The 22,864-nt window shown below is 44.7% G+C and overlaps 1 protein-coding gene across 1 annotated transcript in view; it reads left to right on the plus strand.

Moving 5' to 3' along the window:
• LOC106563041 (AP-3 complex subunit beta-1) overlaps positions 1-16,771 on the plus strand; it is a 57,695-nt gene extending 40,924 nt beyond the window's left edge. Inside the window, exons 26-27 of the mRNA XM_014128254.3 lie at positions 882-1,020; positions 15,853-16,771. Coding sequence (XP_013983729.2) covers positions 882-1,020; positions 15,853-16,006 — 293 coding nt within the window. The 3' untranslated portion in view covers positions 16,007-16,771. The remainder of the gene's footprint in view (positions 1-881; positions 1,021-15,852) is intronic.
• The last annotated feature ends 6,093 nt before the right edge of the window (positions 16,772-22,864 follow it).

Consider the following 22,864-nt stretch of genomic DNA (forward strand, 5'->3'; position numbering starts at 1 on the left):
ACATTAGCTGCCTTATCGTCACCGTGACCAATCACGGGTGTTTAGGATTAGTCACTGTTAAAGATGTGTGCCTTAGTCCAAGCAGCAACATATGTAGTATGTAGGTAATGGCTTCATAAGTGGGGCCAATAATTACTGGCCTGCTTTCAATGGAGGCTTTCTATCAATTGAATCAATAAGAAACATTCAGCTTTGATTCGCCTCCCAAGAGCGGTTGAATATCTTTTACACACACACGCAGAGAGAGACAGACACACACACACACACACACACCTCACTCTCCTGTGAATATAAGAGGCATTGAGAGAATGCAGCGCTCTTAAGTGCCTGCTAAATGCCTTCCTCGTCTTGTTAATTCATTAACGAATCTTCATTCACTCTAGTCCTATTCTGGGCTCTCCTCCTCATAGCAATCAGAGGGAAGAGGATAGGAGACCGAACGGCTAGATTTAACCCGCCCTTCTCTTTTAAAAGAAGAGTATTTCAACCAAACCACTTTACTTCTCTTCAGGTGGTCTTTAGAAACAGATTTGTTGTTATTTCGACCTGAATGGGGTATTTTCCCTTAGCTAACTTGTACCCCCACCAGCCCACTCACTCTAAACTCCATCCCTCCCTCCCCCGGTCCTCATTAAATGCTCTTTCTGGAGTGTTGGGAGCTCTTGTGTTGTCCAAAAGTGCGCTTTCTTTCTTCGTCTTCTTCACAGTCAAGCTCTTCAGCACTATGTTAATTTCCTGTCGTTTGTCACAATCAGACTGGCTGTGTGTGTTGAGCACAGTGAACAGTTAGTGAGGATTCTTCTTCAGCGCACCTGCAGCGCAACCTCCTCGATGTGATGCGAGTGCATCATTTCACTTGTTTCTGTTTCTCACCCAATCAGGGAAACTGCTGGGCATGAACGAGAGCTCGGCAACCATCACCATGGCAGCAGAGAACACGATCAGCCAACCAATCAGCAGACAGGTGGCAACCGTGGCCAACCTGGGAGTGGTTCCATCCGGTCAAGACGACATCCACAGGTGAGATGTGTGTGCGTGTCAAGGCTTGTTGTGTAATTGGTGTACACATGGTGTGCTAATGAGCGTCCTCCTCTGTCACGCACACCCACACACCTGATGGATAATTACCCCTCCCTCTTTCTCTCGCTCTCTGTTTCCTTATGTCTCTTTCACTTCCTCTCTGTCCCTCTTCCTGTCTCTCCTTTTATCTTTCCCTCTGTCTCCCACTCTGTCCCTCTTTCACTTTATCTTTACCTCCCTGTCTGTCTCTGTATCCCACTGACTGAATGTCCGTCTCTCTCCCTCCTTCCCTTTGTCTCCCCCGTCTCTTTCTGTTTGAGAGAGAGGATGAGAAACAGGGAGGGAGAGGATGAATAAGAGAGCGAGAGCAGAAGAAAGAGAAGTGGATGGAAAAATAGAGGGGGGTATAAAAGGTGAGAAGGAGAAGAGAGGAGAGTGGGAGGGAGATGATAGGAGACACCAGCACAAGGTTACAGGGAGCTGGGAGGAGAGGAGAATCAGTGGAAATCAATGTTAGCCGGTGGGAGAGGCCTGCCTCCAATAACCCCATACTTCATTTAGAATAACCAATAGGACAAATGACTCTGGACTATCAATCTCTGTCTCCTGGCTGGCTGACGACTGGTGAGGAAGCTGCACTCTACTCACCGTCCCTTAATGATGACACGCTCTCTTCTGGTCTCACAATGATGACCTGGGCTTGTATCCACAAAGGGTCTCAGAAAAGTTCCTAGGAATCCTGTTAACCTGTTTTTTAAGACAAAAGGAATCCCACCTCAGAGTAGGTTTTAGGATGTTCAGACAAACGGTTCAGACACTGAGCCAGGAGTAAAATCACCTCCTAAAATTATCTCAGCTGGTCATCACGACAGTTTTTAGGTATCGCAAAGGAAAGGTGACAACCAAAGATACAAGGAGCATCTATATTCTTCTCCCTCTCTGATCGAAATAGAATCAGTGGTGCTAATTGACATTGTTGCAAATGATGGGGAATAACCAATCCCGATGAGGCATCGCCAGCTTGATTGTGAATGTACATCCAAATGTAGCGATGGTAAACCGTTTGATATTGTTTTCACCTGACACGACCACTTTGCCTACTCTTAATTTTTGGTTAATATGTTGGCATGCATAACCTTTTAATTTTTTTTTAACCAATTCTAATATTTAGAATAATGTGAGGCATATTGTACTGAATCATACAGTATAATGGTTGTTACAAGCAGGATTTTAAACGTTTTCTACACTGCATGGCAGTTTTCCCAGAGTTTTTCTGCTTTCTTGAACATACTGGTACGTTTGCTCCGTTTGGTGGGTGTGAGTTGAAGCGATGAGTGACGTATTTAAAGGGCAGGCGGTGCACAATCCAACCCCTCCACATTTCAGAACATGTCCATAGTCTCATCACACTCCAGCCTGGAAGGTGTCTTTTTCACTGGTTAGTATGGCTCATGAGGTCTCCATAATTACCTACCGACTAGGTGAGACTCTTGTGGCTGAAGAGGCTTGCGTAGCTTTTATTTTTTACCCGTAAAAGTCGGGAGTAAAATGTTTCTATTATCACTTCGACTCTGAAACGCTTCCTGTATACGACCCAAGGCCTAGCGGTAGTCTTGTGCAGTATACTGTATACATTCGGAAAGTATTCCGACCCCTTGACTTTTTCCACATTTTGTGACATTACAGCCTTATTCTAAAATTGATTAAATCATGTTTTACCACATCAGTCTACATGTTGATTGTGTAATGACAAAGCAAAAATATTTTTGTTGTTGTTGACATTTTTGCAAATGTGTAAAACATGACCTTGTCCCATCGTGCTCTAGCAACACCTGTGGCATGGCGGGCCAGGCGAATGCACGCTGACACGGTCGCCTGTTGTACGGTGTTTCCTCCGACACATTGGTGTGGCTGGCTTCCGGGTTAAGCGAGCAGTGTCTCAAGAAGCAGTGCGGCTTGGCAGGGTTGTGTTTCGGAGGATGCACGGCTCTCAACCTTCGCCTCTCCCGAGTCCGTACTGGAGTTGCAGCAATGGGACAAGACTGTAACTGCCAATTGGGGAGAAAAAGGAGTAAAAATATATATTTATTATTAATAATAATAATAATAATAATAATAATAATAATAATAATAATAATAATAATAATAATAATATTTAAATATAACAATAAAAAACAGCAATACCTTATTTACTTAAGTATTCAGGCCCTTTGCTATGAGACTTGAAATTGAGCTCAGGTGTTTCCATTTTTCATCCTTGATGTTTCTACAACTTGGAGTCCATCTGTGTTAAATTAAATGTATTGGGCATGATTTGGAAAGGCACACACCTGTCTATGTAAAGGTCCCACAGTTGACAGTGCATGTCAGAGCAAAAACCAAGCCATGAGGTCGAAGAAATTGTCTGGAGAGCTCCGAGACAGTAATGTGTCAAGGCACAGATCTAGGGAAGGGTACCAAAACATTTCTGCAGCATTGAATTTCCCCAAGAACACAGTGGCCTCCATCATTCTTAAATGGAAGAAGTTAAGAACCACCATAACTCTTCCTAGAGCTGGCCGCCTGGCTAATCTGAGCAAGCTGGGAGACTAGTCGGGATTGAGGGAAAGCTGACCGGAGCAAAGTACAGAGATCCTTGATGAAAAGTCTCAATGTCCTTGAGTGGCCCAGCCAGATCCCAGACTTGAACCGGATAATGACCATCGTTATGTTTGGAGAAAAAGGGGGAGGCTTGCAAGCCGAAGAACACCATCCCAACCATGAAGCACGGGGGTGGCAGCATCATGTTGTGGGGGTGCTTTGCTGCAGGAGGGACTGGTGCACTTCACAAAATAGATGGCATCATGAGAGGAAAATTAGGTGGATATATTGAAGCAACTTCTCAAAACATCAGTCAGGAGGTTAAAGCTTGGTTGCAAATGGGTCTTCCAAATGGACAATGACCCCAAACATACTTCCAAAGTTGTGCAAAATGGCTTAAGGACGACAAGGTATTGGAGTGGCCATCACAAAGCCCTGACCTCAATCCTATAGAAAATTTGTGGGCAGAACTGAAAAGGCGTGTGCGAGCAAGGAGGCCTACAAACCTGACTTGGTTACACCAGCTCTGTCAGGAGGAATGGGCCAAGATTCACCCAACTTTTTGTGGGAAGCTTGTGGAAGACTACCCGAAACGATTGACCCAAGTTAAACAATTTAAAGGCAATGCTACCAAATACTAATTGAGTCTGTAAACTTCTGACCCACTGGGAATGTGATAGAAATAAAAGCTGAAATAAATCATTCTCTCTACTATTATTCTGACATTTCACATTCTTAAAATAAAGTGGTGATCCTAACTGACCTAAAACAGGGAAATTTTACTAGGATTAAATGTCAGGGATTGTGAAAAACTGAGTTTAAATGTATTTGACTAAGGTGTATGTAAACTTCCAACATCAACTTTATATAGGGCAGCAGCTTCTAATGTGCTAGTGATGGCTGTTTAACAGTCTGATGGCCTTGAGATAGAAGCTGTTTTTCAGTCTCTCGGTCCCCGCTTTGATGCACCTGTACTGACCTCGCCTTCTGGATGATAGCGGGGTGAACAGGCAGTGGCTCAGGTGGTTGTTCTAGATGATCTTTTTGGCCTTCCTGTGACATCGGGTGCTGTCAGTATCCTGAAGGGCAGATAGTTTGCCCCCGGTGATGCGTTGGGCAGTCCGCACCACCCTCTGGAGAGCCCTGCAGTTTCGGGTGGTGCAGTTGCCGTACCAGCCGGTGATACAGCCCCACGGGATGCTCTCAATTGTGCATCTGTAAAAGTTTGAGGGTTTTAGGTGCCAAGACAAATATATTCAGCCTTCTGAGGTTGAAGAGGCGCTGTTGCGCCTTCTTCACCACACTGTCTGTGTGGGTGGACCATTTTAGTTTGTCAGTGATGTGTACGCCGAGGAACTTGAAGCTCTATCTGCAAGTCTCTGTTGTGCGGCGCACATGAGATGATGACGTTACACTTGTATGCAAGTCACTACTAAATATTTGCCATCATATCTTATGGCTTTCTGCCAGAAGTCAAAGAGCTCTGGTTGAGTTGTCATTTTTTCCCCTGTACTTCCAACTAGTGTTTTTTTCTTCTTCTCCTCTGTTCTCGTGTACACATGCTGCCCTTCCTTCAGAAAAGCATGCGTCACAACTTTGTTCATTTGCAGAATTTCACTCATTCACTTTTTCTTGTAAATGGCCATACTCACCGAATATTTTATTTGATAGCAACTAGCTCTTCTTGTATAAATTTATGAGCGGGATTTGCTTGTCTTTGCAAATTCTTTAACTAACAGCGTCTGTGATTTTGCTCTTAGTTTGTGCTGATTTGGATAGTATTCTGTTAGAAGCCTAATGGGATTTTCTAGCGTTTTTAGCGCCCCCTTGGGTGCTATCCCGGTAATACCATCAATTCCTGTATGGGAGAAGCATGGTATGACAATATGAAAATCTGGATACCACCAAATCCTACTGAAGAGCCTCCCCTTCTGTGTCTGCAGAGCTCAAGGGGTTAGGTATATACTGGAAGGTTAGGTGGAGCCATCTACGGTTTCCTTCAGATGTAAAAATCCCACATGGGTGGTGGTATCTCATAGGTGAGGTATGTCGATGCTGCACAACTACTAGTGCTCACAGACACCACAGACTAATGCTGACACAAACGCACACAGTAGGAATGAGAGGGATCCATATGAGTGGATACACACAGAGAGCTCATTGTGGAGGTCACTTTTCATTAATATTACTGTGATGGAGGTGACCTCCACTAGGACCCCATCTCCTCACCACCTCTCCCCAGGGACAGGCCTCTCTGGCCTGGGCACCAGCACATCCATGCCTGGGGGTCAAGGTTCAGACTTAATGTAGAAATAATGATCTGAAAATGGTATCATGTGATACCATTTATATTGTGTGGTGCTATTAGCTACAAAACTATGTTACATTTGTTGTGGCTATTTGAATATTATTTTGGGGTGCTTTACTGCATATCTCCGGTTATCTTTGGTGTGTGTGTGTGTGTGTGTGTGTGTGTGTGTGTGTGTGTGTGTGTGTGTGTGTGTGTGTGTGTGTGTGTGTGTGTGTGTGTGTCAACACCTCTACCTCTCAGACATGTAGTCCCGTTGATCACCAGCAGGGTGCAGCCCTGTTGTAACTGAGGAAACCCTAACCACCACTTCAACACAGCCCAATTGATTGCTGGAAAGGAGGCTGGCAATAAATCAAGCAGAAAAGCAAATGTAGAAAAAGCTGTTCTTGTTTATGTCTAAACAGGAGGAATAGAATAAATCTGCTCTATTTTTCACTCAGTTTGAAAGCAAATTTGATTGTATTTGTATGCTTTGGTTGGTTAGAGACCTTCATTTTTAAAAGTGCACCTTTGGAATTGTGAGCTATGTTTTCGCTTTGCTTCAATATAATCTATTCATATATCCAGTTTTGTTTCCATTTGGTGATAACTGATATATGACGTTAAATACAAGTAAACTTTTTGTTCCATTAGTCTTAAATGAATGAGGATGTTGAATATGTTATTCCATTATTTAAATAACCATTATAACTGTCATAATTGTTATTTGATTAGCACTTCTAATACCAACAATTTGCAGTCTAAAGAACTTTCATGACGTAATAATATTTATTTGTTTTATTATTCTGCGGCATCCAATTTGTGTCGGGTTTGTGAACTTTATTGCTGAATGTGCAACCAAATAATTATAGCTGTGAGCTGCAATGAATGGGATTCACAGGATGACAAAGGGAAAAAATATTATTCGGGTAACAAAGCAAGCACTATCATGTAGGAACTATCTTCCTTAATGTGCAATCAGTGAAAGCATTACGTTTCTCTCAATACCACAAGGATGATGCAAGTGAAGTTTAGTCTGTAGGTTTGATGAAGCAGGTAATCATTCTTAAAGTATTGCATTTATATACCAATTCTGGGGTAAATTTGACTGATGGTTTAGGTTAAGATTTGTGAAAATATTTCAATCTTAGTGTATTGGTATACAGTGCATTTGGAAAGTATTCAGACCCCTTACCCTTTTCCAAATTGTCACTTTACAGCCTTATTCTAAAATTGATTAAATCATTTTTGCACATGTATTAATAATAAAAAAAAACTGAAATACCTTATTTACATAGGTATTCAGACCCTTTGCTATTAGCCTCTATGGGCTAGGTGGGACGCTAGCGTCCCCCCCGTGGTGCACTCCATCAACAGCAGGTGCATTTCAAGAGCGGCAAATTTGAATCCAAATAAATGTCAAAATTCAAATTTTTCAAACATACAACTATTTTACACCCTTTGAAAGATAAACATCTCCTTAATCTAACCACGTTTTACGATTTCAAAAAGGTTTTACGGCGAAAGCATAAATTTAGAGTATGTTAGGACAGTACATTTACAAGAGTTGTGTGTAATGTTTTGTCAATTCAAAGACAGGGTCACCAAAACCATAAAACCAGCTAAAATGATGCACTAACCTTTTACAATCTCCATCAGATGACACTCCTAGGACATTATGTTAGACAATGCATGCATTTTTAGTTCTATCAAGTTCATATTTATATCCAAAAACAGCGTTTTACTATGGCATTGATGTTGAGGAAATCGTTTCCCTCCAATAACCGGCAGTCAAGTCAACACCACAAATTAAATAATTAAAATTAGAAAACATTGGTAAAATATTATATTGTCATTTAAAGAATTATATATTTACATCTCTTGAACGCAATCAACTTGCCAGATTTAAAAATAACCTTACTGGGAAATCACACTTTGCAATAATCTGAGCACTGCGCCCAGAAAAATACGCGTTGCGATACAGACTAGACGTCATGTTGGGGAGATCTAAAATCGAAAATACTATGTAAATAATCCATTACCTTTCATTCTCTTCATCAGATGTCACTTCCAGGTATCACAGGTCCATAACGAATGTAGTTTTGTTCAAAAAAGCTCATCATTTATGTCCAAAAATCTCCGTCTTGTTAGCACATGATCTAAGCCAGCCGGACTTCTCGTCATGAACGAGGGGAAAAAATATATTTACGTTCGTTCAAACATGTCAAACGTTGTATAGCATAAATCATTAGGGCCTTTTTTAACCAGAACATGAATAATATTCAAGGTGGACGAATGCATACTCTTTTATAACGTATTGGAACGAGGGTACCCAACATGAACTCGCGCGCCAGGTGTCTAATGGGCCATCATCGTTCCATGGCTCTTGTTCGGTCAGATCTCCCTCCAGAAGACTCAAAACACTTTGTAAAGGCTGGTGACATCTAGTGGAAGCAATAGGAAGTGCCAAAATATTCCTCAGCCTCTGTGTTTTTCAATGGGATAGGTTTAAAGGTAATACAACACATCAGGTATCCACTTCCTGTCAGAAAATGTCTCAGGGTTTTGCCTGCCAAATGAGTTCTGTTATACTCACAGACACCATTCAAACAGTTTTAGAAACTTTAGAGTGTTTTCTATCCATATATAATAAGTATATGCATATTCTAGTTACTGGGTAGGATTAGTAACCAGATTAAATCGGGTACATTTTTTTTATCCAGCCGTGCAAATACTGCCCCCTAGCCCTAACAGGTTAGACTCGAAATTGAGCTCAGGTGCATCCTGTTTCCATTTGATGATCCTTGATGTTTCTACAACTTGATTGGAGTCCACCTGTGGTAAATTAAATTGATTGGACATGATTTGGAAAGGCACACACCTGTCAATATAAGGTCCCACAGTTGTCAGAGCAAAAACCAAGCCATGAGGTCAAAGGAATTGTCCGTAGAGCTCCAAGACAGGATTGTGTCAGCATGGGGCAGGGTACCAAAACATTTCTGCAGTATTGAAGGTCCCCAAGAACATAGTGGCCTCCATCATTCTTAATTGGAAGAAGTTTGGAACTACCAAGTCTCTTCCTAGAGCTGGCCACCTGGCCAAACTGTGCAATCGGTGGAGAAGGGCTTTGGTCAGGGAGGTGACCAAGAACCCGATGGTCACTCTGACAGAGCTCCAGAGTTCCTCTGTGAAGATGGGAGAACCTTCCAGAAGGACAACCATCTCTGCAGCACTCCACCAATCAGGCTTTTATGGTAGAGTGGCCAAACCGAAGCCAGCCCTCAGTAAAAGGCACATGACGGGTACCTTTTGGCAAACTCCAAGCTGGCTAAAGAACTCAGACCATGCGAAACAAGATTTTCTGGTCTGATGAAACCAAGATTGAACTCTTTATCCTGAATGCCCAGCTTTACGTCTGGAGGAAACCTGGCACCATCCATACGGTGAAGCATGGTGGTGGTAGCATCATGCTGTGGGGATGTTTTTCAGCAGTAGGGACTGGGACACTATTCAGGATCAAGGGAGGAAAGATGAAAGGAGCAAAGGACAGAGATCCTTGATGAAATCCTGCTCCGGAGCGCTCAGAACCTCAGTCTGGATCGAAGGTTCACCTTCCAACAGGACATCGATCCTAAGCACACAGGCAAGACAACGCAGGAGTGGCTTCAGGTCAAGCCTCAATGTCCTTTAGTGGCCCAGCCGGAGCCCGGACTTGAACCCGATCGAACATCTCTGGAGAGACCTGAAAATAGCTGTGCAGCGTCGCTCCCCATCCAACCTGACAGAGCTTGAGAGGATCTGCAGAGGAGAATGAGAGCAACTCCATAATACAGGTGTGCCAAGCTTGTAGGGTCATACCCAAGAAGACTCAAGGCTGTAATTGCTGCAAAAGGTGCTTCAACAAACTACTCAGTAAAGGGTCTGAATACTTACGTAAATGTTATCAGGTTTTTTTATTTAAAATATTTAACATTTGCAAAAATGTCTAAAAACCTGTCTTTACATTGTCATTAATGAGGTTTTGTGTGTAGATTGATATGGGGGGGACTATTTTAATCCATTTTTAAATAATGCTGTAACAAAGTGGAAAAAGTGAAGGCGTCTGAATACTTTCCAAAGGCACTGTATTGCGGTCATCTTTCAATTATGGGACTTTAATAAAATAAAATTAGTTAAGGCAATTGAGATTCTCCAGAATTTCTGAAGGCAATTCGTCCAGAGGCAACGAGGTGGGATTAACACACATTATGGTTAATTTCTTATAGGGTGTGAATATGTTATGCCACTGGTGCCAATCTAAGGTTGCGGAGACCTTTTTTTATATTCGCACAGCTTCTAAGGACATATACATAAGGTTTACATACCACATTTGTTGGCCCCATGTCCGTTGGTTCAGTTCTTATAGCCCTGGTGTGGTATGGTGTCGTCTCGTGGTGTAGCGTGGCCATTTTTTTAAATGCGGCAACTAATGATTCTCAAGTTCTTTAGAGGCTAATTCATTGAGTGTATATGCTAAATCTATAGGTACAGTGCAGCCATATTTGAATGCTGCATCAACAAAAAAATATCTATAGATATCCGTTGACAATTGGTAATAGAATGGCCGAACTGAAGAGCTCAGTGACTTTCAACGTGGCACAATCATAGGATGGCACCTTTCCAACAAGTCAGTTTGTCAAATTTCTGCCCTGCTAGAGCTGCCCTGGTCAGCTGTTAGTGCTGTTATTGTGAAATGGAAACGTCTAGGAGCAACAACGGCTCAGCTGCGAAGTGGTAGGCCAGACAAGCTCCCAGAACAGGGCCGCTGAAGCGCGTAGCGTGTTAAAAATCCTCTGGCCTCGGTTGCAACACTCACTACCAAGTTCCAAACTGCCTTTGGAAGCAAAGTCAGCACAAGAACTGTTTGTCGGGAGCTTCATGAAATGGGTTTCCATGGCCGAGCAGCCACACACAAGCCTAAGATTGCCAAGCGTCGGCTCGAGTGGTGTAAAGCTCACCGCCATTGGAGCAGTGGAAACACGTTCTCTGGAGTGATGAATCATGCTTCACCATCTGGCAGTCTGATGGACGAATCTGGGTTTGGCGGATGCCAGGATAACGCTACCTGCACCAATACAAATTGCCAACTGTAAAGTTTGGTGGAGGATTAATGGTCTGGGGCTGTTTTCCATGGTTCGGGCTAGGCCCCTTAGTTCCAGTGAAGGGAAATCTTAACACTACAGCGTACAATGACATTCTATACAATTCTGTGCTTCCAACTTTGTGGCAACATTTTGGGGAAGGCCCTTTCCTGTTTCAGCATGACAATGCCCCCGTGCACAAAGAGAGGTCCACAGTGTGGAAGAACTTGACTGGCCTGCAAAGAGCCCTGACCTCAACCCCATCAAACACCTTTGGGATGGATTGGAATGCTGACTGCGAGCCAGGCCTAATCTTCCTGAATCAGTGCCTAACCTCACTAATGCTCTTGTGGCTGAATGGAATTAAGTCCCCGCAGCAATTTTCCAACAGCTAGTGGAAAGTCTTCCCAGAAGAGTGGATGCTATTATAGCGACAAAGGGGTGACCAACTTCATATTTACTCTGGCTGCTATTTACTCTAACACATTTTTCTACTCATTGACTGAAAGTCAGATTCACTCCATATTTTGTATTTTAACTCATCACAACGCATTCAAAGATGGTCACACTATACCAGCAGACGCATATTAGCCATATGCTAATATGCTCAAATGTGCTAATGTGCTTAAATATACAAAAATCCTTATTCTCATGAACCATAGGTCCATATGGCTAATATGCGTCTGCTGGTATAGTGTGACCATCTTTGAATGCGTTGTGATGAGTCAAAATACCAAATATGGAGTGAATCTGACCTTCAGTCAATGAGTAGAAAAATGTGATTTTAAGCATTAACATTAGATAGTTTAGACTGTCATAGTTTCCTTCATTTTTTTTTTTTTAAAGGTATCATTGCCAAACTTATCATGGTTCATCATAATAATGTATTGATGACCTTAAAACGTTTCAAGTTTTGTAGAACATTGTGGAGGGGATTTACAAAGGATTTGAATGGAAATGTGAAATCTGATTTAATCAATACCTTAGAGATAAGCTAAGTTAAGAGATGTACCATGGGTCTACATACCAAATTTGTGTTATTTGGACTTACGGTTCATGAGACGTTTTTCCAAAGGTTTTCAAAAATGTCAAAGATGGAGGATAATCTATCCTGGCAGACCTTATGGGACCTTGAGGCAAGTTCGTTCAGCACCTACATACAAAGTTTTAAGTTTAGGTCAAACGATGCGACGGATATGAGGGTTTAAGTGAGGCTTGTTGTAACAGCTCCCCCTGTAGGCCAATCAGTGCCATTCTTTTTGACCAAATTGCTTATGGCCTCTACTTTCTGTGTTCCTAATGAGTTATTTGACCGTGTAAAGAAAATAAATTCCACAGAAAATAACAATAGGTATTCACAGCTTTGCTGTGAACCCCTAAAAACACTGGTAGCAATGGTTATTTATGAACATAACCAATAACAATGTGTGAGTACTCTCTCTCCCCAACCCCAGCTCTGCATTAGTTAACACATCTGTCTACTGTCCTTGTGAAGTGGACACTACTTTCTTTTTCCCCTCCTCTCCCTCCCTCCATCTAGTGGTGTGTCCATATGGGCCGTAGTGTGGTCAGTCAGTGACCGTATTGGCAGTGTCTTGTGAAGTGTCCTGCTCTCCTAATAGGCGCTAATAACAGTAGGAGTCTGGCTGTAGCTGGTCTGATCTGACCACCCTGCTGAAGGACACTTGGTCTTGGACACTCGTCGGATCACGTGGCCAGTGAAGCCCACCTAAGCTCATTCAGGACAGAGTGTGGGGTTGCTGGGAGCGCGTTGCCGCGTTAAGGGTTTTAACCAGGCAGGGCCTAGTTTAGTCCACCAGGCAGGGCCTAGTTTAGTCCACCAGGCAGGGCCTAGTTTAGTCCACCAGGCAGCTGCTGTCTGTCTGACCACATGATTAAGATAGATTTCTGTTTGACCACTAACTAACCAGTCAAAACACCATATGTTTGTTTTTTTGGTTGAATATGTCCACAAAATGCAAAGTGCTTTGAGCACCTGGAAAAGCTTTTCTAAATCCAACCAGGCATAATTGTAAAGCATCTCAAAGCCAGTTGGTTGTGGTGGGTGGCAGACTGAACCTTGTTCTTCCTCACCCAGCCTAAGGTTGAATGTAAAGGTGAAGCCCACTTAGTGTTTGCATGGTGGAGGAGAATGGAGGGAGGGAGGGAGGGAGGGAGGGATGGAGGTGTAGGAGGCAGATGGCAACAGGGTGAGGCTCTTTCCACTGAGGAGAAACGCAGATAATTGGAGAGTGATGCTTAGCGGCAGCCTGGCGATCGATGCCAATCTCCCCTCTAAGTCCAGGGGTTATGATTTTCTTTTCATGCGCTGCAATTAATCCAGTGTTTAGCCCCACACACGCCTGCCTGAAGAGAGCACGGGCATACCAATGACCTGGTTTAGACCACGATCACCGCCGCTGATCGCTCTCTCTGTGGTTGTGTGTGTAAGTAAAGAGTTGGGTCACGTCTGGTTTGTAAATGGATGCTCCTCGGGTCTCCACTGTGTGCCCCGTTATGATTTTTCTCCTCTAGTCGGGGGGGGGGGGGGGGGGGGGGGGGGGGGGTGTGTGTGTGTGTGTGTGTGTGTGTGTGTGTGTGTGTGTGTGTGTGTGTGTGTGTGAGAAATCAGAACCAGGCAGCATCCTGCCCTGAGGCCTTCAGCACAGAACTAATGGATCAAGTAATTGTCCACCACTACCAAACTGACCTGTACAGAGAACACACACACAGACTCGCTTAGAAGTACAGAGCACACACACACAGACTCTCTTAGAAGTACAGAGCACACACACACAGACTCGCTTAGAAGTACAGAGAACACACACAAACCAAACTCTCTTAGAAGTGCACACCATCCAGTGACAAATCCAACACAGTCTTCCCCGGTTCCAACACAGTCTTCCCCGGTTCCAACACAGTCTTCCCCGGTTCCAACACAGTCTGCCCCGGTTCCAACACAGTCTTCCCCGGTTCCAACACAGTCTGCCCCGGTTCCAACACAGTCTGCCCCGGTTCCAACACAGTCTGCCCCGGTTCCAACACAGTCTTCCCCGGTTCCAACACAGTCTTCCCCGGTTCCAACACAGTCTGCCCCGGTTCCAACACAGTCTTCCCTGGGCTGCAGTGTTCCAATCAGTGTCTCCAGAAAGAGAGAGAGAGAGAGCCCCCAGCCTCAAAGAGCAGCCTCGGGGCAGTGTTAGTGTTAATGATAGATTTATATCCTAAACCCATTAACTAAGCCACAGGGACCACACACACCACACACACACACCTCAGGCTGCTTGCATGGAGAGAGGCTAAAGCAAAGAACACAGTGGCGAGGTATGACTTTTTTTAAACGCTCGTTTGTGCAATTACATGTGATGTCCTGTGATGAATAACAAAATTGGCAAAATTACATATTGAGGCCTATACAACTGCTGAACTTACATCACACTTTTTGGCTAATACTTAATATTTAACAATAAGAGAAGAGGGGGCAAGATGGGCGAGGGGAAAGAGGGGCGAGGGATTAGTGGTGTTTTCAGTGGAGTGTGTATCCTGTTGAAGTGGCTAATATTTTAATTAGGTCTGAGAGGACTGAGCGCTGCCTGATAAACTCCCTCTCCTCTGTTGATGGTAATTTAGCCGCTCCCCAGGGGCACAGCCAGACACACTACTGTGTGCGTGTGTGCGTGCCACCGTGTGTGTTAATTGGTGGTCGTGCCGTTTATCTGTACCCGGAGACGGTGACAGCTGGTGACCCCTGGTCCAGCCTACAGGCTCTGCTCCAGCTCGATCTGCTGTGAGGGGCTCCTCTCTCCTCTGCTCTTTACTGGGGTATTATCAGGCCTGAAGGAGGGTCTTTGTGGCCTGGTTGTCAGTCCTAAGAACGGTTATTTGTGAGGCCTAACCAGGGGCACGCAGGGGGTCTTTGTCCCAGGGATGTAGTGCTAAACGGAGGCAGATGGCTGGGTGGTGTCAGCCTGTCAGCCACGTGGGGCTCCAGAGGACCAGAGGGAGCAGGAGAGAAGGGGCTCAGCCCAGACCTGTCACCCTAAATAGGGGCTGGGTCACCCCGGGTCAGGGCCCCTGCTTGGCTCTTGTTAGCACCCTCAATGGGCACCATGTGCACCCTATTTTGGTCCCCTGTCTGCGGGGCTGGTGTCCTAGGAAACTGGGCTGCTGAGAATTCTCCCAGGGGGAAGGAAGGGTGGGGGCTGTTCCTCAGGGGCCCACACCCTGCTCTCAGATTCCCCACACTGGGGAAAAAGGGGGTGAATGTGTTTGATTGACAGAATGGTGTGTCTCCTCCCTAATGGCTTTTTAGTTAGCTGGATAATAGACTGTCTCTCTCTCTCTCCTGTTTCTCTCTCTCCTCCCACTCACTCACACACCTTCTTATTAATGCTGTGTAATTGCAGGATTTGTCATGTTTTGGAATGTTTCTTAGTTGAGGATTTATGACGGGCTCGGTGTGCATAGGCAGCTGGCCCCCACATTGATTTTTCATTTCATGCAGTTTAGTTATAGGTCAGCTATTCAGCTATTCAGCCTTTACTTTGGTCCCTGAACTTGGAGTACTAGCCCCAGATTAAAGACTAAATGTGTGTTCAGTAATTCTCTCTTTCTTGTATCCAGTCAGTCATCTTACCCTGTATCTACTCATTCCTGTAACCATTTCTCATGTATTTAGTCTGTCCTGTTACCCTGTCTTCTACTGTATATCTAGTCCGCCATGTTACCTGTTCTGTAACCCTCTCTCATATATCTACTTGGTCGTGCTACCCTGTAACCCTTTATTCAGTCAGTCCTGTAATCCAGTCAGTAACCCAGTCTCCGATCTCCTGTTCCCTGTAGGTTTGCTGGTAAGACGGCCAGTAGTGGAGCTGTGGTGCTGGTGACGGTGGAGCTGAGGGAGGAGTCTACAGCTCTGATCACCATCAACACAGAGAAGAGTGTCATGGGCCCCATGCTGCTCCGAGACCTGAAACGGGCCCTGGCCCAGGCCTAGAGCCCCCCCCAGCCCCAGTCCTCCAACACACAGAGAAAAATACTGCTGCCATGATGACATCTCAAACTCATTCATCCAAAAACACACGCAATGTCTTTCTCTCTCCCGATCTCTCATTTTCTTCCTCTCTTGCATTCTCTGTCACACAAATACCCACTTACATGCAGGCAAGGAGATCTTAGATCGTCTCCAGAAAAAAAAAAAATGGTATTGCTTAGAGAAAAGCACTCCTAGATTCCTTATAGCCTTATTTAAATACTGTTATTGGAATTTGAAACCTCCTGAAGCGTTTCAAGAGCCAAAAGCCAAGACGAATGAACTACCATGATGCTATATAGTGTATGACATTGATATAAACAAGATAGTGCTTTTCTTTTTAGCTGAAGGTAGCCTAGCTGTTAGAGCGTTTGGCTACTGACCAAAAGGCCGCTGGTTGGAATACCCCAAGCCAACAAGGTGAAAAATATTTGATGTGCCCTTAACCCTAATTTGCTCCTAGGGCGCCGTACTCTTATGGCTGACCCTGTAAAACAACACATTTCACCCCACCTATCTGGTGTGACAATATAAAAAAAAAATCCACTGTTACTGTTCCTCATCCATTCCAAACCCTCATATTGTTTCCAACGGAGCAACACCTGTGAAGTGCCTTTATAAATGAAGAAAGTTATGTTTTTTTAGGTAACCAAAAATGTGTTCATCAATCATTGAGGTATGTATCACTATTGGTGAAAAGAACTGAATTTATTAAAATGGTTAAGTGAACGAACAGTGGTTGTCTCTTGATTCTTGATGGCGGTGCGTATGCTGGTGTGTGTTTGTGTGTAGGGTTACTTTATAGAGTGTGTGTGTTGCGGTGCATTGGAGTGCAGTGTTACTGGCTGTATCTTGGGATTGTGCAGCGGTTTGTCTGTGTGGGTTGGATTAGGGTGCAGTAAAACTGTGTAGTGGCTTTGTGTGCAGTGTCAAATGAAATTGTATTTGTCACATGCAACGAATACAACAGGTGTAGTAGACCTTACCGTGAAATGCTTACTTACGAGCGCTTTCCCAATAATGCAGAGTTAAAAAGTCAAATTTGCTACAAAAAAATAGTAACACAATAACGAGACTATATACAAGAAGTACCAGTACCGAGCCAATGTGCAAGAGTACGAAGTAGAAGTAATATGTACATGTAAGTAGGGGTAAAGTGACTAGGCAATCAGGATAGATAATGAACAGTGTAGTGTGTGTGCATAGAGTCAGTGCAAAAATAAAGATGTCAGTGCAAATAGTCCAGATAGCCATTTCATGAACTGTTCAGCAGTCTTATGGCTTGGGGTTACTGGTAGAAGATGTTCAGGAGCCTTTTGGTCCCAGACTTGGCACTCCGGTATCGTTTGCCATGCGGTACCAGAGAGAACAGTCTGTGGCTGAAATATTTGACCCTTTTTATGGCCTTTGTCTGACATCGCCTGGTTTAGAGGTCCTGGATGGCAGGGAGCTCGGCCACAGTGATGTACTGAGCCGTACTCACTATCCTCTCTAGCGCCTTACAGTCGGCTGCCAAGCAGTTGCCATACCAGGCGGTGATGCAGCCAGTCAAGATGCTCTCAATGGTGCAGCTGTAGACCTTTTTGATGATCTGATGGCCCATGCCAAATTCATTCAGCCTCCTGCGGGGGAAGAGCCGTTGTCGTGCCCTCTTCACGACTGTGTTGGTGTGTTTGGACCATGATAGGTCCTTAGTGATGTGGACACCGAGGAACATGAAGCTCTCAACCCGCTCCACTACAGTCCTGGTAATGTGAATGGAGGCGTGCTCTGCCCTCCATTTCCTGTAGTCCACGATCAGCTCCTTTGTCTTGCTGAGGGAGAGATTGGTGTCCGGGCAGTCTCTGACCTCCCTATAGGCTGTCAACATTGTCGTGATCAGGCCTACCACCGTCGTAGAGTCGGCAAACTTAATTTATGGTGTTGGAGTCGTGTACGGCCACGCAGTCGTGGGTGAACACGGAGTGCAGGAGGGGACTAAGCACGCACCCCTGAGGGGGCCCCAGTGTTGAGGTTTAGTGTGACTGATGTTTTGTTGCCTACCCTCACCACCCGATCAGGAGTTGTTTAGTCCCAGGGTCCTGAACTTGGAGGGCATTATGGTGTTGAACGCTGTAGTCAATGAACAGCATTCTCACATACAGTAGGTTTTCCTTTTGTCCAGGTGTGAAAGGGCAGTGTGGAGTGCAATAGAGACTGTTTTATCTGTTGGGGCGGTATGCGAATTCGATTGGGTGTCTGGGATAATGGTGTTGTGAGTCATGATCAGCCTTTCAAAGCGTTTCATGGATACAGATGTGAGTGGTACAGGACGATAGTCATTTAGACAGGTTACCATGTCGTTCTTGGGCACAGGGACAGGGTGAAAGTCTCAGTGAAGACACTTGCCAGCTGATCAACGCATGCTCTGTGTATGCATCCTGTTAGTCTGTCTGAATGTTAACCTGTTTAAAAATCTTACATCGGCATACGGAGAGCGTGATCACACAGTCGTCCGGAACAGCTGGTGCTCACATGAATGGTTCAATGTTGCGTGCTTTGAAGCGAGCATAGAAGGCATTTAGCTCCTCTGGTAGGCTTGCGGTGTCTCCGAGGGCTGTAGAGAACACCTGTCAGATCATCTGTCAGTGCTGCACTGCACCGCTAGCATCCATCACCTCTCCCTACGTACCCATTCCCCCTGCCTGCTGTTCCCAGCACAAACACACACCATGGCACATCATACACACACACACACACACACACACCTCGACAGTAGATACACACACGACAGGCCGCATTCCCACCTCTACATACAGTATACCCCGTTGCACGTACACACATATGCACTAAAATATAAACGTACTAACACACCCTAATGCCGTCGTCCCCTTGCACGGACAGACACCCTGGGTGCTGCTACTGTAGCTGGCAACTGTGGGGGGAAAAGGCTTGATCTTCCATTATGACGCAAGCCGTTAAGGCCTACTGCAGCCGTAACTTCCAGCTCACACAGAGCTACAAACACACACGCGTTGGCATATAAATCTGGAGCTTTTACACTCCCGGCATGGTGACGTTTTTATGTCACATTTAGAGAGGGAACGGTCTGATGCTGATACACACCGACTTCGGGCAGCGAGGGACGAATGTTTCACTCTGCCGTCGTCTTCACAAACACACCTCCATCACCACTCTGTTGGTCCTAATGGAACTAGGCCATTAGGCTGGAACACATAACAACCCATTCTATCCTGTCGAACATTAGGCATGCTATCCGGACTATAAGCACCACGGTCGGTTTATAGTTGGTGTTAGAGTTGCTCTATAAATCAGCGGTATTCTTCAAACACTGGCAGACTGCTGGTTACGTACACGGACCTAGTGAGGCTGAACCGAAGTCATGTATGTTTGCCTTCCATATTTCTCCCACTATGAAGATAGTCACAGTATTGTTATGATGAATGTGTTTTTAAGATGTTCTCATGTTCAAATTCACTTTGTTAGTAATTTATAGTAATCTGCTTTGTGTGAGCGACTGAGTTTGAACTGGGATTGACTGCGGGTCACAACACTGTGTAAGCCCGCTTAAGTACTGTGAACACAATTTCCCTTCACATTCAGTCATTAGGTGCGGTGTAGAAAAGAGCATCTTAGTGGTAGAGTTGTTTGACTAATGGAGTGTGTGTCTGTGTGTTTGAGAGGACCTTTCATCTGTACATTGACTAGATTGGTATTTCCCATTAAAACACAAATCATGAAATATGGGAGAAAGAGAGTAGTCATTTATCATGTGATAACAACCAAATAAAGCGAACTCGACTAGCATGGTGGTCGACTACCACACCCGTGTTCTGTTTAATTATTCAGAATGGCTGCTCTTCCCGATTTTAAATTATCATGCATTCTGTACATGTGCTACTATACATTGAAAGGCATGTTCTTCTTTGTCTGCTGTAACTCTAATGACATATTACAAACAGTATTACAAACAGTCACAGTCTAAGTAGTGATTTAATGTTGTACATTTTTTTTTTTTATAATGGTTTTCATCTGACCGGCTACATGGTCTGACTGATTACTGGAACGTAAACAGAGTCCTAATTATACCGGGCGTCGGTGGCTGTTTGTCTACTTGTTGTGATCACCACGGCAACAGCGCCACATCTACTATCTCAAAGTTCAGTCGCCTTCCTAATTTGACGTAGGCAGCGGCTGAGTTGTGTGGTTGTAGCTAGAGGAATGGAAACGACACGGAGAATAGCTACGCGGAGCCCTCGTGGTCTTGTATTCAATGCCTTTGACTGAGTGTTAGCCCTCGTAAGAAATTGTATATAGGCTGAGGTAGACAAACTAAGCGAACATTTACATACATTACATTTAAGTCATTTAGCAGACGCTCTTATCCAGAGCGACTTACAAAATGGTGCATTCACCTTATGATATCCAGTGGAACAACCACTTTACAATAGTGCATCTAAATCTTTTAAGGGAGGGGGGGGGGGGGGGGGGGGGTAGAAGGATTACTTTATCCTATCCTAGGTATTCCTTAAAGAGGTGGGGTTTCAGGTGTCTCCGGAAGGTGGTGATTGACTCCGCTGTCCTGGCGTCGTGAGGGAGCGAACACACGTACAACCGCTAGTCTAGCTTGTAGGGGTTGCTACAGTGGCAGTGTGGATGCGTGTGTAGCCTCTCCCTGTGTGTCTGATCCTTCTCCCAGGTTGGCACCAGCTATAATGGGCTGGGGGGGGGGGGGGGGCTGCCTCGCTATTCCTCCTCGACCCCTCTGGTCGGCGGTGACAGCTTGATTTTGTGCTCTCTCAGGGCGGCAGAGCGGTGACATGATGGGCCTGTTAATATGGACTCTTCGTGGTGTCTGAGGAGAGGGAGGGGGGGAGAAGGATGGAAAGAGAAAGGTCCCGGTAAAAGAAACGCCTGTCTTATTGCTGGAGGGATGGAGGGAAGGTGTGTGGGGGGGGGGGGGGGGGGTAGAAGGATGGCTAGAAAGGGTCCCGGACAGACAGTAAAGGAAACGGCTGCCTGACCTGAGCAGAGAAGGCACTTCTAATTAACCACAGTGTCTCCCTCTGCCTTCATCATCTGATGACAGGGAGACAGATGTGCGGACACACACACTACAATTCAAAGACACCTTCACTAGCAGCTTGCACTAGCGCACCTTTGTATATAAGTAATATACGGTATAATATGGGGCCATTTCAAAGCCTAAACCTGGACTGAAAGGTGACGTTTTAACCTTTTTAGGTCTTCATCCGTACACTAACAGAAACGGGGCCTCCTCTCCAGACGCCTTCCTCACAGTCAGACCTCCTGCTCTTCTTTCGTCACCAACTTCAAAGCGTTTCCTTATCGTTCCATCCACTTATTCTAGCTCTACCTCAAGCCATCTATTACAGCAACTGTATTTGAAGCTGTACATTGAATGTCCCTCTCTTTCAATTGCATTTGTTTTAGCCAGACTCCCCACATTGATTTCTCCTAAATATGATAACAAACCAAGGGAAATAGTTGCAAACAACAACTCACACTTTTAGGCAATACGTGGACAATTTACAAACCATAATACTTAAATGTTGATTTTATTCATTTGTGAGCTAAAGTGGAACAGTAACAGAAGCGCGATAACAGAATAGGGTGTAATGAATACTGTGTGTTTGGAGGTAAGTGGAAAATGACATATCTACACCAAATACAATCTTCTGCCCCAAACCCATCTCTTGTCTGTAACCAGGGGACCCCTGGGGATGGTGATTGTGGTGATTAGTCTTAAATGGATGCTTCACTGCTTATTGTGTCTCTCCTTTCATTGTAATTAGATTTTTTTTTTTTCTTCCCTGCACTGAAGTTTATTTTAAATGCTGCTCTGAAGCGTGGAGCCTAATGAACTACATGTCCCCCCGCAGAAATGTTCAATCAGCTCCTTGTTAGGGCCACAAGACACATTCAGGCTTTCAGTACTTTAGATTTTCCCGCTGTTACTTTTCGTTGCATTCGCATATATCTGTCTGCCGTGTGGAGACGAGTAGGGGAGGAACATGTTCTGTAAGAATAAGGGGGGGGGTTGATGGAATGTGTGCACATGCACGTGTTTGTGCGCGGCGGCCCATTGCACGCACACACACACATTCACACACTGATGGAAATGTCCATGAAGTGATAGAGCAACCCAGTCTCATGAGCTATACGTTCAACGTAGAAGAAAAACAAAATCCAAGTAGTTGCATTTTAACTTTACATTTTTATTTTACTGTAGCGTATCGACTTTCCTTTTATAACGGGCGTATAAACCATTTAGAAAGTACAATTTCATGTGAAGTGTTACCAAACCCGGGTTTTTGAGGAGCAGCATGCAGCCAGGTGCATTCTCCCTCTCCTCTCCTCTCCTCTCCTGCCCGTGTCTCTTCTCTCTGCTCTCTAAGTGACTGCACCATGGAAACACAGAACGCCTTTATGATCGCTCTCTGTAAGAACCCCCCCCCCCTCCACCCTACCCAGTTCTTAATTAGCGTTTGATTGTGCTGTAAAAACCAACGGAGTGCATTAAAGAGGGATCAACGCAGTCCAAACGGAGACTGGCTTCATTAACACGGATGGGGGAAGTAAAAAGCTTGAGTGTGTTGATTCAAGCCGAGGTAAACACATTTTGTGCCTCACCTACACACTCACTTTATTTTCTTGCGACCATCATTTATTTGCAAGCAGCGGGGATCTCAGGCACGAGGCCCCTGACAGGTTAAAATGAGTTAATGTAAGTTAATAAGTTAAAAGGGGTGAGAGGAAGGTGAGTGCCTTTTAAAGTGCTTGCCTGTCCTATTCAGGAGC

Source organism: Salmo salar, chromosome 11 (genome assembly GCF_965601325.2).
Source record: "Salmo salar chromosome 11, fSalSal1, whole genome shotgun sequence".
Lineage (NCBI taxonomy): Eukaryota > Metazoa > Chordata > Actinopteri > Salmoniformes > Salmonidae > Salmo > Salmo salar.